This window comes from Engystomops pustulosus, chromosome 7 (assembly GCF_040894005.1).
Source record: "Engystomops pustulosus chromosome 7, aEngPut4.maternal, whole genome shotgun sequence".
In the NCBI taxonomy this organism is placed as follows: Eukaryota; Metazoa; Chordata; class Amphibia; order Anura; family Leptodactylidae; genus Engystomops; species Engystomops pustulosus.
Window position 1 is genome coordinate 3,110,761 of NC_092417.1, and position 15,969 is coordinate 3,126,729.

Genomic DNA, 15,969 nt, shown 5'->3' on the forward strand with positions numbered 1-15,969 from the left:
GTTCAATGCATCATGTCCAAGTCCCCTCCATTCCCTTCCCCCCACCAACCTAACACCTACACCACAACACTAACTTGGGATAGAGTCACATTTTTGAGCCCTGAAAGCTGTATGCCCAGATGGACTCCCAGCTGACAAGTCGGCCAACCGAGCAACCACCGGTCCCGGCCACCCAGGCCTCTGAATCCTCTTGTCTCCCATTCCTGGAAGAAAGGCCAAAACCATCCCCTACAGGAGTATACCCACGGAGGAGCCCATCCCCTGCAGGAGTATACCCACGGAGGAGCCCATCCCCTGCAGGAGTATACCCACGGAGGAGCCCATCCCCTGCAGGAGTATACCCACGGAGGAGCCCATCCCCTGCAGGAGTATACCCACGGAGGAGCCCTCTCTTTCCAGAGGTTAGAAACATTGATCTTAAAGGAAATCTACCATCAAAAATTTCATCTTGATAAACCATGGACACTTACTCATAGATCCAGGCACCGTGACTGTGGGAATCTTCTTACATTTGTTATCCATGGCCTCGTTCCTGATAAAATCAACTTTTAAAATATAATAATTAGCCAGAGGGGTTCTGGAACCTGATCCAAGGACAGCAAGTACCCCTTCCAGTTACCAGCCCTGCCCTGCTCCACTGCCTCCCGGACACAAAGCACAGCACTAAATGTACTGCGGCCTGGAACAGAGCAGTGCTGGGTCCCCGAAAGGAGCCGGGGCACAAACTGCACCAGCCGATTAAACAGCACCTTTGCCAAAACCTTTCTGTCCGTATTTAGAAGCGCTATGGGCCGCCAGTTCTCAATACGAGATCGGTCCTTACCCTTTGACAGGATGATCAGGGCTGACCTCCTCATTGACTTCGGCAGAGCGCCCGAGGAAAGACACTCATTGAATACCTCAGTCAAGAGGGGAACAAAGGCGTCCTTAAAGGTCTTATAAAACTCAGATGTTAAGCCATCCGGACCTGGCGATTTCTTGAGGGCGAGCCCTTCAATCTCCCGGCTGACTTCCTCCTCCCTAATCCTTTAGTGATGAGTCTACTCCTGGCTCAGAGACAGTTTCAGCCAGGAAAGCCGACATCACATCCCGATCTAGATCCTTCCTGCCCAAGAGGTGCGAGTAGAAGGATCTGACGACCTCCAGGATTAGAATAGTTGCATAATCTCTATTATTACATCTGTGGGGCTGCTCTGAAGGGGCTGGCGAGGGCTGTTACACCCTTTATGTACAGGTATATGGTGGGTTACACCCCGAGAGGTAACATGTGATCAGATTCTGTTCTGAGGAGCTCACAATTTTTACTTGTTCCATTGTAATACCTATACTATGACATTGGGGGCGCCATACACAGGACATGGTGCCCCCCATAGAAGAGGTCATCTCTGGGTTGTGACCTTCCATGGTCCTGACTGGCTTCTTCCTTTCCTCTTCCAGTTCCCATCCAGCAGCCATGGCCTATCTCCTGAGCGCCATCCGCAGGATCATCGACACCTTCCACCGCTACAGCTGCCGCAGCGGCCCTTGCGATAAACTGGACAAGGCGCAATTCAAGAGCCTCATCCAGACGGAGTTTGCAGAAGTGATTGAGGTAAGATCCTACATGGATGTTCCCAGCACTTTGTGCTTTGGAGCTGCTCGTGAAGCAGAGGCGTCTTTTTTGGATTTCCATGAATTACAATGAAGGATAGACCCGGGAGGGAGTGGCTATTACTAGACAGGTCCGCTCTACTTCTTAGGTCCTGTGTTTACTGCCTTCTGCCCCTCAGGGAATGATTAAAGAACAACTGTAAAGTATAAAAACTTTTGCCTGGCTCTGCATTAAGCTAAAATAAGCAATTCTCTAATTTACACTCATGAACCACCTGCAGCCACTTGCCTGCTAGCAGGGCTTTTACCTTGTCCCCCTGGCTGCTCTCCCTGCCTTTGTTATCGTGGTCGCCATGGGAATCCATATCTGTAGCTGGAGCGGAGGGTGGGTGGGATCTTGTTGGGAGGGGCCCTAGCAGAGGTGCGGCTCCCAAACTGTAGCTGCTGGGTGCAGGAGAATATCAGTCCTGATAATTACTGGCAACATGAAAAAATGATGTCACGCGCATGTGACTGAGCTCAGGCCCCACATCAGTTCTAGATCCTGCACACACAACGCATTGTATAGACAGCGACCCCTCTCTGTACAGGAAAGGGTGGTCCACAGCTTCCATAAAGTATAATGGCAGGGAGGGGGAAACACCCCTGCCAATGCATTTCCAGGCTGGTAGTTGATAATAGCGCCCTCCTCAGGTCAGGAGCTGTTGATCACCTCTCTAGAAAGGTTCTGGAATCTGAATCTTATGTAATTGCAGCTGTAGATTCTGCCTGGCAAGGCAACAGCTAAATACAATGATGTGGCTGTGCAACATCCTCCACCGGGGCCTAGCCTCTTCTTGGGGCCTGGAGTCAGCCGGGGCCCGCAGTACCCGAGTGGCTGGCGGTGGCGGCCTAGGCACGCTGTTGTCACGGTGCTTGGTATGGGGAACCGGAGGGCTGTCCTACAGCCTGGCAGGTCTCCAGCAGGGTGGTGTTGGCAAGAAATGATGAGGGAGAGGCTGCTATAGCGGATCTCCCTGGGGCAACCCTTTAGTGTCCAGAGTGTGAGTCTCTGTGTAGTGGACAGGGTGCCCATGATGGTGACAGCCGTAGTAGCAGGGACCAGACGGAGGCAGAGGTTGAACGAAAACAACTTACAGTTCTTTATTGGAACCGGCAGGAACCGCAGCAACGTGCCTTTAACAGGGTGGTGGAGTGCTGAGATGCTTTTGGAGGGAGCCTCAGGAGATAGATCACCAGCCTGGATGTAGAGGGCAGGCTGGGAAGGCAGCTGTGTCCTAATAGGAAGCTTCAGCTTGTCCTTTGGGGCTTCAGGTATCACCTTTAGAGGTAAGATGATACCCCTTTACTCACTACACTAACTCTAGTCTTCTTGCTCCACTCTTCAGAGGCAGGGGCTAGGCTCTTCCTGCTCTGGTATGGGCTAGACTGAGATTACGCACTAACTGAGCTGGTCTCTTCTCTATAACTCACTGAGCTGGTCCTCTGGAACTGAGCTCTAGAAGTTCTGATCTGAGCTGAGCTCAGACTAAGCTTTTCTTTGGAACTGAGCCCAGACTAAAAGCTCTGGAACATTCCTGGCCAGGGGGTTTTGTAACTTCCCCTTGGTCAGGTGGTGGCTGCTCCTCCAATCACATCTCAGCTTACATAGGACCGGATGTAATACAGATCATTGGATGATCTTACATCACACAAAAGTTAACTTCTGCCTTGCCAGGCAGGATTCACCACTGCAATATCCCCTATGTCCTATAAGGACCATGTAGTGTAATGTTGTGACATCTTGTGGGGCGTATTCGCAAACACTCCCTCGCCTTGCATCGGCGAGGGTGTTGCAGCTGTATTGTTAGCTGGAAGGTGATTGGAGAGGAGCCACCACCTGACCAGGGGGGGGGGTATATAACCCCTGCTGGGTGAGAGGACATGGTCTTCTGGTGAGCGCACGGCAGTCCACAGAACTGATGGTTCTCAGACAAATAGCAGACTGGTGATATCTGTGATATTCCAAATCACAGAAAACCACAAAAATTGTGTAATCAGATATAGTTACCTTGCAGAAGTATACAATCTGAAATTGTCTCAAAGGGCATAATCGTCTGCTGTCCATTTGCCAATTCGTAACTCAGACATATTTCGCTTACGGGCTGGGGTGGGAGGTGGCAGGTAAATATGTTGTCCCTATGGAGTCCCCTTTAACCCCCGCCCTGACAAGAGCAGTCCACAGCTTTCCCTGTAAAAAAATAGCCTGCCCCCTATACACGCCAATTACCCTGGCGCATTTCGTCCTCTGGCTCCTCAAAGGGAATAAAGTGCATCGATGGTACTGGCCGTCCATCGAGGTGGCTTAGCATGGGCCAGACATCCAGTGGCTTGCAGGTCAAATCGGGCTTATCGTAGGCTACACCCTGGTGAAAAAACTGCTCATCTCCAGTTCTGGGGCTGGACTAGGAGATACAATATGCGGCTGGCGTTCCGTTTGTGCCAGATAGATGGTCTAAAGCCCCACCCCCTTATGTATCTGATTGGGCGGACCCCCCTATACAGTTGCTCCTATAGGCCCAGCACGTCCACATCCGGACGCAACTGCCCCGAGTAAATATCTTTAGATCCAGAGATAATATGATAACAAGGTCCGACCATATCTCTAAATTCTACCCATTATCCGTGCGATGTGTCTATATAAAGAGACCCCCTTCCAGTAGAGGAGACCTAGAATTACATTACACATAAAGTTAGAGAGAAATCGAGCGTTTACGAGGTCACACATCCAATTGCCACCAACAGCCGGATGACAATCCTGGCATATACATCTGTGTCTTTATAGGGGTGACATAACTGGGAGGCTTTTGTAGGGGGCTGTGCTGGCCTCAAGATCAGTAAATTTAAAGGAATGGTGTAAAAACCAATTGGTCATTGAGGCCTTTGGGAGAGATGGTATCCAATGTAACGATCCAACCTGCCTCCTTCTGGAGGATCATCTTGTGCCACTTGCCGCTGTGCTCAGGGTATGAAACCGCATCGCTGCCGCATCACCGTTATGGTACGTCCAGACATGGATTGATATTGGTTTGTCTTTTTTGTGGGTCTCCAAGATGTTCCCCCACTCTTCTACGCAGCTCCCTGTAGGTCTTACCCACATACTCAGTACCCCACCTACGTGTAACTTTGTACATGACACCAGTGCTCGTGCAGTCTATGTAGTCTCTAATGGTCTAACGTTTCCGGTAACGCTACTTGTGAATGTAAGGGCAGGCAATAACTCCCAGTCACCCGCCTGTCCAACCATGTGCCTTTCGGTTTGGGGGCTACATAATGGCTATTCACTAGACGATCTCGAGTGGAACCTCTTTTGTGAGAAGTGATTGAAGGGCTTAGGCCTACCAGATTTTTTTAAATCTTTGTTCATCAACAGAATGGGCCAATGTCTCTCCAGGATCTTCCTGGCATCCTCCGACCCATTGTCAAAAGTGGCTATGACCTTCAGTTTATCGTCTGATTCCTTCTTTTCTTTTGGTGGACCATGTAGAAGATCAGTATGACTTTTACTTAAACTGTCCTGATAAGCCTCTGAGGAACCTATCAGGAGACCCACGCTCAAGGAATCTGTCGTTTGCCACCGGAACTCGTTTTCTGAACGGTAGTTTCAGTGTACCCGCAGGTATCACCCCTTGGGCATTCCTTTACGTAGGGGAAATGGGTGATGACTGTCCCATCTTAATAGTGAATTGGTTGCTGTTGGTTTGCGATAAATGGACGAGTGTAGTGTACCATCCGGTAATTTCGTGATCAGCGTGTCTAGGAACGGAAGGTTTGTTTTATAAATCTCTGATGTAAAATGCCTATATGATTCTGGTTGAGTGAATTTACAAAGTTGCCAAACTCATCCGGTCCCCCACGTTTCTGTTCCTCTGGGGGTATGTGTTCTCTAAAAATACGGGCCCCTGAGTCCCTTCTTGTCCCCCTCCCACCTCTTTTGGTACTATGTCCTTTTTTTATCTTTATAGGACCCTTCACTATCTGATACTCCCGCCTCTGTTGAAGAGACCTCCGTATCAGTGGCACAGGGTTGATGTCTTTGGCTCAATATGCAATAAACCCTATTCTCTTTGAAGTCCTGAAGGTTTCTTATGAATTGTTGATGCTTTCTATCTTTTTAGAAATATTGGTATTTATTCACTGTCTGATCCCTGGATATGGCTGTTACCACCACGGGCTCCCCATCCATCACCCAGAAACTCATCCTATAGACACCTCAGGGGTTGCCCCATGGAGAACAAGTACATCAGCCTCTCCCTCCATCTTTCTTGCATACACCACCTGCTGGAGACCTGCCAGGCTGTAGGACAGTCCTCCGGTCCCCATACTAAGCACCGTGACACTAGCGTGCCTAGGCTGCAACCACCAGCCACTCCGGTATTCTGGGTCCCGGCTGCCTCCAGGCCTAAAGAAAAGGCCCGGTGGGGGGTGTTGCACATTTATATATATGTGCACATCCTGTGATGCTGCCATGTGTTCATCTTGTTATTCCTGTGTAGGTGTTGTATAGTGTAGTTGGACATGTTTTTATATATTGTCCTCTTTGTGATGTAGTAGATTCCTGTATGATGCAGAGATCCAGTGCTCTGTGCTCTCAGCTCTGTGTCTCCCCTGCCTTGTTGTGCACTAGATCTCTGTACAAGCAGTTACCCGGATTCTGTGACATCATGCAAAAGATGAGAAAAAAGTCTGCTCACCGATTCACAGCAAGATGGTTCAAGGTCCGTGCTGTAGATCCCTCCTGGACTGGAGAAAGTAACACAATCACTTCTGGTTTGTTGATCCAGCAAACAGGACAATGACGCTGTCCGGCTAGCGGGTGTGGATCCTCTGGACCACTGCAGACGATGACACAAGCCACTACCTGGGACCAGAGTCTAAGGGGTGCCCGGTCTACACCAGAGCCCGCCGCAAAGCGAGTTAGACAAGCTGCGAAGTGGTACCACCAGGTCGTTCCTCAGGCGTGACATGTCTGCAGTGGCGGCCAAGGTTGAAGTACAGAGACGGCTGGAGCCGGGGAAGGTGAGTGAAGCCGGCCACCGGACCCTGGAGAGGCATGGGTGCACCCGCGATCCGAGACAGGGATCGCGGGAGCACCCGTGACAGTAACCCCCCCCTCCCCTTTGGCCTCCCCCTCTTCTTCTTGGTCCCAAGAAATCTCTGGAGGAGAGTCCGATCCACGATGTTCTCTTCGGGCTCCCAAGATCTATACTCCGGCCCGAACCCCTTCCAGTATACAAGATGGAACCACTTACCCCTCATGATCTTTATGTCCAGAACTTCCTTAACTTCATAGACATCTGGGGAAACCGCTACAGGAGCAGGAGGAGGGGATTGCTGGGAGAAGTAGTTAAAGATGACTGGCTTCAGGATGGAGACATGGAAGGTGTTTGGGATGCGCATAGATGGAGGAAGGTGGAGCTTGTAGGCCACGGGGTTGATACGCTTCAGCACCTCAAATGGACCCAGATAGTGAGGGCCAAGCTTGTAGCTGGGAATCTTCAGCTGGACATATTTTGAAGACAGCCACACTTTATCACCTGGAGAGAAGATGGGAGGAGGCCTGCGTTTCTTGTCAGCCTGGAGCTTGGTACGAGCGGAAGCCTGCCGCAATGAAAGGCGAGTCTGCTCCCAGATGGTCTTCAGATCGTGTATCAACTCATCAACAGCAGGAACATCCGTAGGCACAGGCAGAGGAAGAGGAGGACGTGGATATTGTCCATAAACGATGAAGAAGGGAGAAGCACCAGAAGTTTCAGAGTTCGGGGAATTGTATAAGAACTCCGCCCATGGCAATAAAGCGGACCAGTCATCTTGGCGAGCCGAGACGAAATGGCGAAGGTAGAAGCCTAGAGTTTGGTTGACTCTCTCTACCTGTCCATTAGACTGCGGATGGTACGCAGAAGAGAAGTCCAGTTTCACCTGTAGCTGATTACACAGAGATCGCCAGAAGCAAGAGACAAACTGAACCGCTCGATCCGAAATAATTTGCAACGGAAGTCCATGTAGCCGAAAGATGTGGATGAAGAATAGACTGGCAAGGCGCGGAGCAGACGGCAGACCAGGCAGCGGAATGAAATGGGACATTTTTGAGAACCGGTTGGTTACCACCCAGATGACAGTATTCCCAGAGGACAGTGGAAGGTCTGTAATAAAGTCCGTGGCCACATGAGTCCACGGGCTACTGGGTATCGGCAACGGCATCAGGAGACCAGCAGGTTTTAGGCGTGATGGCTTGTTATGAGCACAGGAAATACACGAACCCACGAAATCTCACACATCTTTGGCCAGGTCTGGCCACCAATAGTAATGGGAAATGAGGGCAATAGAACGCTGTACCCCTGGAGCAGCAAGAACCATCCGTTCCGGAGGAACAATATGACTAGGAGTAGGATCTTCTCCAACCACATCTGAAGCACGAGAAAGAGCATCGGCTTTAATGTTCTTCTCTGCAGGGCGGAAATGTATGAGAAAATCAAATCGGGGGAAGAAAAGAGACCAACGAACCTGACGAGGATTAAGACGCTGAGCAGTCTGTAGATACAGGAGATTCTTGTGGTCAGTATAAATATGGACCGGATGACGAGCTCCTTCCAGAAGATAGCGCCATTCCTCCAAAGCTAGCTTTATGGCCAAGAGTTCCCGATCTCCAATGGAATAATTCCTTTCGGCAGGTGTGAACGTCTTTGAGAAGAAACCGCTGGTGAAGGTACAACCTTTGGGCCCCTTCAGGGTAAGGACAGCCCCAGCACCAACGGATGAGGCATCAACCTCTAACTGGAAAGGCTTTTCCGTGTCAGGCCTTGTGAGTACAGGCGCAGAGGCAAAAGCAGACTTCAACCTAGTGAAGGCATCTTCAGCAGCCGGAGGCCATTGTATTGCATTAGCATTCTTCTTAGTCAATGTCACGATGGGAGCCACAAGAGAGTAGAAGTGGGGAATAAATTGTCGATAATAGTTGGCGAAGCCCAAAAATCTCTGTATGGCACGTAACCCCACTGGGCGACGCCACTGAAGTACAGCTCCCAACTTGGAAGGATCCATTTGAAGGCCTTTATCAGAAATGACATATCCCAGAAATGGAAGACTACTCTGGTGAAATAAGCATTTCTAGAGTTCGGTTTATAAACAGTTGGACCTTAAGCGCCTGAGGACATGGATCTGGTGAGACTGAAGATCTGGGGAAAACACCAAAATGTCAATCAGGTAGACTATGACACAAGAATAGAGTAAGTCTCTGAAGATGTCATTAACAAATTATTGGAAAACAGCTGGAGCATTGCAGAGTCCAAAGGGCATTACCAGATACTCAAAATGTCCGTTACGGGTATTGAAAGCTGTCTTCCACTCGTCGCCTTCCCGAATACGGATGAGGTTGTATGCCCCTCGCAGATCCAGCTTGGTGAAAACCTTGGCACCCCGGAGTCGGTCAAAGAGTTCAGTGATGAGAGGTAACGGGTAGCGGTTTTTCACCATGACTTTATTGAGACCGCGGTAATCTATGCACGGACGAAGGGAACCATCCTTCTTGGATACAAAGAAGAAGCCAGCACCAGTGGGAGAAGAAGACTTCCGGATGAAACCCTTTTGCAAATTCTCCTTAATATAGGCAGACATAGCATCGGTCTCAGGCACCGACAATGGGTATACTCGTCCTCGTGGAGGAGACATACCCGGCAGCAGGTCAATGGGACAGTCATAGGGGCGGTGTGGAGGCAGGACCTCCGCTTGTTTCTGAGAAAAAACATCGGCGTAGTCTCGGTAGCATGCTGGAAGATTCTTTAGAGGCTTGTCAACCCGGGTAGTTGGCAAGACAGATACTAGGTGAGGAACTTCTAGGCCAGTGATGGCAAACCTTTTAGACACAGAGTGCCCAAACTACAACCAAAACCCATGTATTTTTTTTCGCAAAGTGCCAATGCGACAATTTAAGCCGTAACTTATTGCTCCCTGCTTTTTCGCAGGTTTGAATTGTATAGGCATCTGAGGACACCAATACAGTAGAAATAAGGAGAAAAAGTTTGGATTATCTTTGTAGCTTCCTTCTAGGGTCCTGGGCTGCAAGAGGATGACGAACACTGCCCTTGGGTGATAGTAAGGGTGCCCATAGAGATGGCTCTGAGTGCCACCTCTGGCACCTGTGCCATAGGTTCGCCACCACTGTTCTAGGCAATGAGACTGACAGTCCGGACCCCAACGGAGAACTTCTCCCATCTTCCAATTAAGGACGGGTGCGTGACAATCTCGTGGTCATTTTACAGTTTAGGGGCATTCTATAACATGCAAGTTACAATAATTGGGGCATTATATTGTGTGGGAGTAGAGGAAGGGGCATTATACTGTGTGGATAGGCCATAAGTAGACATTATACCAAGTGGAAGTCCCTAGGGGTGGCCAAAGACAGTTTGTAGGTTGTAAGGGGAGGAAGGTATTATTGTGTGGGGACATTAGGATATGGGTTCAGGGTGGATTAAAAGACATGTTCTGAAAACTATTAAAAAGTTCTGACTTGGAGCTAAGACTCTCAGAAATAATCCATCATCACAGCTGCCAAGTAAATGTAAATGTAAGCTACCGGTGACATCATACATGTAGAGACTCGTCTTCTAGACCAAAATAACATGTTACATATATCCATGACATAGGTAATTGACTTGGAACACAAATATCATTAATATATCCAAAAATCAGGCACTTGGGAAAGTATCACACATTTTTGAGCCCTGGAAGCTGTATGCCCAGCTGCACTCCCAGCTAGTAAGTCGGCCAACCGAGTGAACACCTCAAATCTCAAATCTTCCACCATTCTGCCTGCTGTGACTTGAAATTAAATATAAAATACAAAGAAAAAACATAACATTCAGTTAGGTGTATCCACCAACACTTTACTCCTGAAGAGCTTTTCATAATTTGGTTGTTGTTTCTGTCTCCTTAGGATTCCGGAGATCCCCACACAATTGAAGCTATACTGCGAGCACCTGCTGAAAACAATGATGGAGAGATTGACTTTAAGGAATTTTTAGAACTTGTAGCAAAAGTTGCTGTTGCTTATTTTGAAGCTCCGAGGTCCAAGAAAGGTCAGATCTCTGCATCCCAAAAAGGTTCAATGCTGCACCCATCAACATCCTCAAAAACATGTGAATTAACCCCAAAACAAGATTGAACCAAGAGAGAGGGCTCAACCCAAGCTCAAATCCTCAAACATGACAAAACCCAGAAAGAAGATCCAACTGAGAAAAGTGAGCCAACTCAAAAACAAGCTCTAACCCAAAAACAAGACCCAAGTCAGACGAAGGACCCAATACTGAAACAGGACCCAAGAGAGAAACAAAACCCAATCCACAAACAAGATCAAACCGAAAAACAAGATTCGGCTCCAAAACCTGATTCATTCCAAAAATAAGACCCAACCCAAAAAACAGAACAAACCAAGGAACAAGTCTCGACCAAGAAACAAGATTCCAGCCAAAAACAAGAACCAACAGAGATAAAACACTGAAGCACAAGAAGCACAAACTTAGAAAGAAGCAACAAACAAAAAACAATGTTCAGTTCTTCTGCAAGATCAGACCCAAAAAACAAGACCCAACCGAGAAACAAGAACCTATCCAAAAACAAGATCCAGCTCAGAAACAAGGACAAATCGAGAAGAAAGACCCAAACCAGAAATAACACTTTATAAGGAAGGAAGACTCCACTCAGCCAACCAAAAGCATAATTCAGCTCATGAGCCTGACCCTCAAACTGGCTCCAACCCAAAAGAAGATCCAACCAAACAAGACTCAACTCATCTAACTGAAAACATGATTCAGCTGTTCAGCCGAATGTGAAAATCAAGCATGGCCTGACCCTAAAACTGGGCCAAACCCAAAAAGAAGAGAAGTCACAAAAAGAAAATCTACCTGAGAAACAGGAACAAGAATCCAATCAAATTGACCAAACTTTGAAGCAAGACCCTAACCCAGAAAAACCCAACCAAAATGGAAAATCCATCTAAGATAAAAGACTCAAAAAAGGAGACCCAATTCAAAAGCAAGACCCCATCATAAAGATCCTGACTCTAAATAGGACTAAAAAAAGAGGTCGGCGCTCTGAGTGAAGACCTAAGCAAGAAAGAAGACACAGCTCAGAACCAATGCTCTGTACAAAAAGATCCAAAGCAGAAACCTGATCCAACAAAGAAGCAATGTTCAGCCCTCATGCAAGATATGACCCAGAAGCATGACTGGACATTAAAGCAGGATCCAATCCAAAAAGATGACCCAAACAAAACAGAAGATTAAGCTCAGAAAAATGAACCAACCAAAATAGAAAACCCAACTCAAAAGCAAAAAAACAACCAAAACAGAAAATTAAGATCAGAAAAAAGACCCATCAAGACCCAACCCAAAAACTGAACCAATGAACAAGTCTCCACCAAGAAATAAGATTCCAGCCAAAAACAAGAACCAACAGAAAAAACAAAAACAACACTTAGCACAAGAAGCACAAACAAAAAAACAAAAACAAGCTCAGAAGCTAGAAACAACCGAAACAGAAGATCAAACTCAGAAAAGAGACCAAACCAAAAATAAGACCCAACTCAAAAGCAAAAAACAACCAAAACAGAAGATGTAGTTCAGAAAAAAGACCTAACCAAAGTGGAAATCCCAACTCAGAAACAACACCCTACCAAACCAGAAGACTCAGCAACAAGACCCAATAAAAAAAAAGACCTGATGATTCAGAAAAATAGACTAATGAAAGTGGACCCAGCTCTGAAAGAGGACCAAGGCAAAGAGAAGACCCGGGTCAGAAACAAGTGGACACTGAAGCAGGATCCAAAAAGATGACCCAAACCAAGAGGAAGACCCAACTCAGAAAAAAGACCCAACTAAAAAGAAGACTCAACCTCAGTCTAATAAAATCACTGTCACCAGTCAGTCCTTGGTGCTTGTATAATCACTGTCATCAGTCAGTCCTCAGTCTAGTATAATAACTGTTACCAGTCAGTCCTCAGTCTAGTATAATCATTGTCACCAGTCAGTCCTTGGTGTTTGTATAATCGCTGTCATCAGTCAGTCCTCAGTCTAGTATAATAACTGTTACCAGTCAGTCCTCAGTCTAGTATAATCACTGGCACCAGTCAGTCCTCAGTCTAGTATAATCACTGCCACCAGTCAGTCCTCAGTCTATTATAATCACTGTTACCAGTCAGTCCTCAGACTAGTATAATCACTACCACCAGTCAGTTCTCAGTCTAGTATAATCACTACCACCAGTCAGTCATCAGTCTAGTATAATCATTGTCACCAGTCAGTTCTCAGTCTAGTATAATCACTGGCACCAGTCAGTCCTCAGTCTAGTATAATCACTGGCACCAGTCAGTCCTCTGTCTAGTATAATCACTACCACCAGTCAGTCATCAGTCTAGTATAATCATTGTCACCAGTCAGTTCTCAGTCTAGTATAATCACTGCCACCAGTCAGTCTTCAGTCTAGTATAATCACTGGCAACAGTCAGTTCTCAGTCTAGTATAATCACTGGCACCAGTCAGTCCTCTGTCTAGTATAATCACTACCACCAGTCAGTCATCAGTCTAGTATAATCATTGTCACCAGTCAGTCCGCAGTCTAGTATAATCACTGGCAACAGTCAGTCCTCAGTCTAGTATAATCACTGGCAACAGTCAGTCCTCTGTCTAGTATAATCACTACCACCAGTCAGTCATCAGTCTAGTATAATCATTGTCACCAGTCAGTTCTCAGTCTAGTATAATCACTGGCACCAGTCAGTCCTCAGTCTAGTATAATCACTGGCACCAGTCAGTCCTCTGTCTATTATAATCACTACCACCAGTCAGTCATCAGTCTAGTATAATCATTGTCACCAGTCAGTCCTTGGTGTTTGTATAATCGCTGTCATCAGTCAGTCCTCAGTCTAGTATAATAACTGTTACCAGTCAGTCCTCAGTCTAGTATAATCACTGGCACCAGTCAGTCCTCAGTCTAGTATAATCACTGCCACCAGTCAGTCCTCAGTCTAGTATAATCACTGCCACCAGTCAGTCCTCAGTCTATTATAATCACTGTTACCAGTCAGTCCTCAGACTAGTATAATCACTACCACCAGTCAGTTCTCAGTCTAGTATAATCACTGCCACCAGTCAGTCCTCAGTCTAGTATAATCACTGTCACCAGTCAGTCCTCAGTCTAGTATAATCACTGTTACCAGTCAGTCCTCAGTCTAGTATAATCACTGGCACCAGTCAGTCCTCAGTCTAGTATAATCACTGCCACCAGTCAGTCCTCAGTCTAGTATAATCACTGCCACCAGTCAGTCCTCAGTCTATTATAATCACTGTTACCAGTCAGTCCTCAGACTAGTATAATCACTACCACCAGTCAGTCCTCAGTCTAGTATAATCACTACCACCAGTCAGTTCTCAGTCTAGTATAATCACTGTCACCAGTCAGTCCTCAGTCTAGTATAATCACTGTCACCAGTCAGTCCTTAGCCTAGTATAATCACTGTCACCAGTCAGACCTCAGACTAGTATAATCATTGTCACCAGTCAGTCCTCAGTCTAGTATCATCACTACCACCAGTCGGTCCTCAGTGATATATAATCACTACCATCAATTGGTCCTCAGTTTAGTATCACCACCAGTCACTCCTTGGTGTAGTGTGATCTCTACCACCAGTCAGTCCTCATTGTGAAATAATCACTGTCACCAGTCAGTCCTCAGTCTAGTATAATCACTGTCACCAGTCAGTCCTCAGTCTAGTATAATCACTGTTACCAGTCAGTCCTCAGTCTAGTATAATCACTGCCACCAGTCAGTCCTCAGTCTAGTATAATCACTCCCACCAGTCAGTCCTCAGTCTAGTATCATCGCTACCATCAGTCAGTCCTCAGTCTAGTATAATCACTACCACCAGTCAGTCCTCAGTCTAGTATCATCGCTACCACCAGTCAGTCTTCAGTCTAGTTTAATCACTTCCACCAGTCAGTCCACAGTCTAGTTTAATCACTACCACCAGTCAGTCCTCAGTCTAGTTTAATCACAGTCACCAGTCAGTCCTCAGACTAGTATAATCACTGTCACCAGTCAGTCCTCAGTCTAGTATAATCACAGTCACCAGTCAGTCCTCAGACTAGTATAATCACTGTCACCAGTCAGTCCTCAGTCTAGTTTAATCACAGTCACCAGTCAGTCCTCAGACTAGTATAATCACTGTCACCAGTCAGTCCTCAGTCTAGTATAATCACAGTCACCAGTCAGTCCTCAGTCTAGTATCATCGCTACCACCAGTCAGTCCTCAGTCTAGTATCATCACTACCACCAGTCAGTCCTTAGTGTTATATAATCACTGCCACCAATTGGTCTTCAGTTAAGTATCACCACCAGTCACTCCTCATTGTAGTGTGAACACTACCACCAGTCAGTCCTCAGTCTAGTATCATCGCTACCATCAGTTAGTCCTCAGTCTAGTATCATCACTACCACCAGTCGGTCCTCAGTGTCATATAATCACTACCACCAATTGTTCCTCAGTTTAGTATCACCACCAGTCTGTCCTCAGTGTAGTATAATCTCTACCACTAAAATGTACACAGTAGCTGCCCGCTCTGTTTTTGCTTCATTAGGGACTGATGTAGCCTCTGAACCCAGGGTGGTGCAGGCTGATATGTTCAATCTTGCACCTCTTCTTGAGACCCCATTCCCATTGTAGTGGCAACGTCCCAAGGCGCATGCCCTGAGTGCCATCTGCAACATCCCCCACCGGGGCCTTTTCTTGGGGCCTGGAGGCAGCCGGGGCCCAGAATACTGGAGTGACTGGCGGTTCCGGCCTGGGGCACGCTGTGGTCACGGTGCTTGGTATGGGGACCGGAGGCCTGTCCTACAGCCTGGCAGCTCTCCAGCAGGTGGTGTGTGCAAGAAATATGGAGGGAGAGGCTGAGGTACTGAATCTCCCTGGGGCAACCCCTGAGTGTCTGTAGGATGAATCCCTGGGTAATGGATGGGGAGCCCGTGGTGGTAACAGCCGTATCAAGGGCCTCAGATGGAGGTAACGTTGTGCAAATCAACTTATGGATCTTTATTGAACAGGTAGGTATAATACATACGGTATACCTGCCATCTGACTGTCTTACCCTCCTGTATGACGTCTAGGTTTTAGGCGCAAGCCTGTGGAGTTTGACATAAAGACGTTCTGACACAGTCTTGGCTACATCCCTGCTAAGTCTAAAGAAAGAGGTTATATGCAAAAACAGCAATCACAGTGGCTTTACCAGCACAATGGGTGCACTTCCATATGTGTTATTAACTGCTGTATCAGGGTTTTAACACTTTTTAAAC

The 15,969-nt window shown here is 47.2% G+C and overlaps 1 protein-coding gene across 1 annotated transcript in view; it reads left to right on the forward strand.

Moving 5' to 3' along the window:
* Positions 1-12,548, forward strand: part of LOC140069125 (protein S100-A1-like) — a 47,406-nt gene extending 34,858 nt beyond the window's left edge. Inside the window, exons 2-3 of the mRNA XM_072114490.1 lie at positions 1,438-1,591; positions 10,562-12,548. Of these exons, the coding sequence (XP_071970591.1) occupies positions 1,454-1,591; positions 10,562-10,789 (366 nt within the window). The 5' untranslated portion in view covers positions 1,438-1,453 and the 3' untranslated portion in view covers positions 10,790-12,548. The remainder of the gene's footprint in view (positions 1-1,437; positions 1,592-10,561) is intronic.
* Positions 12,549-15,969: the final 3,421 nt, after the last annotated feature.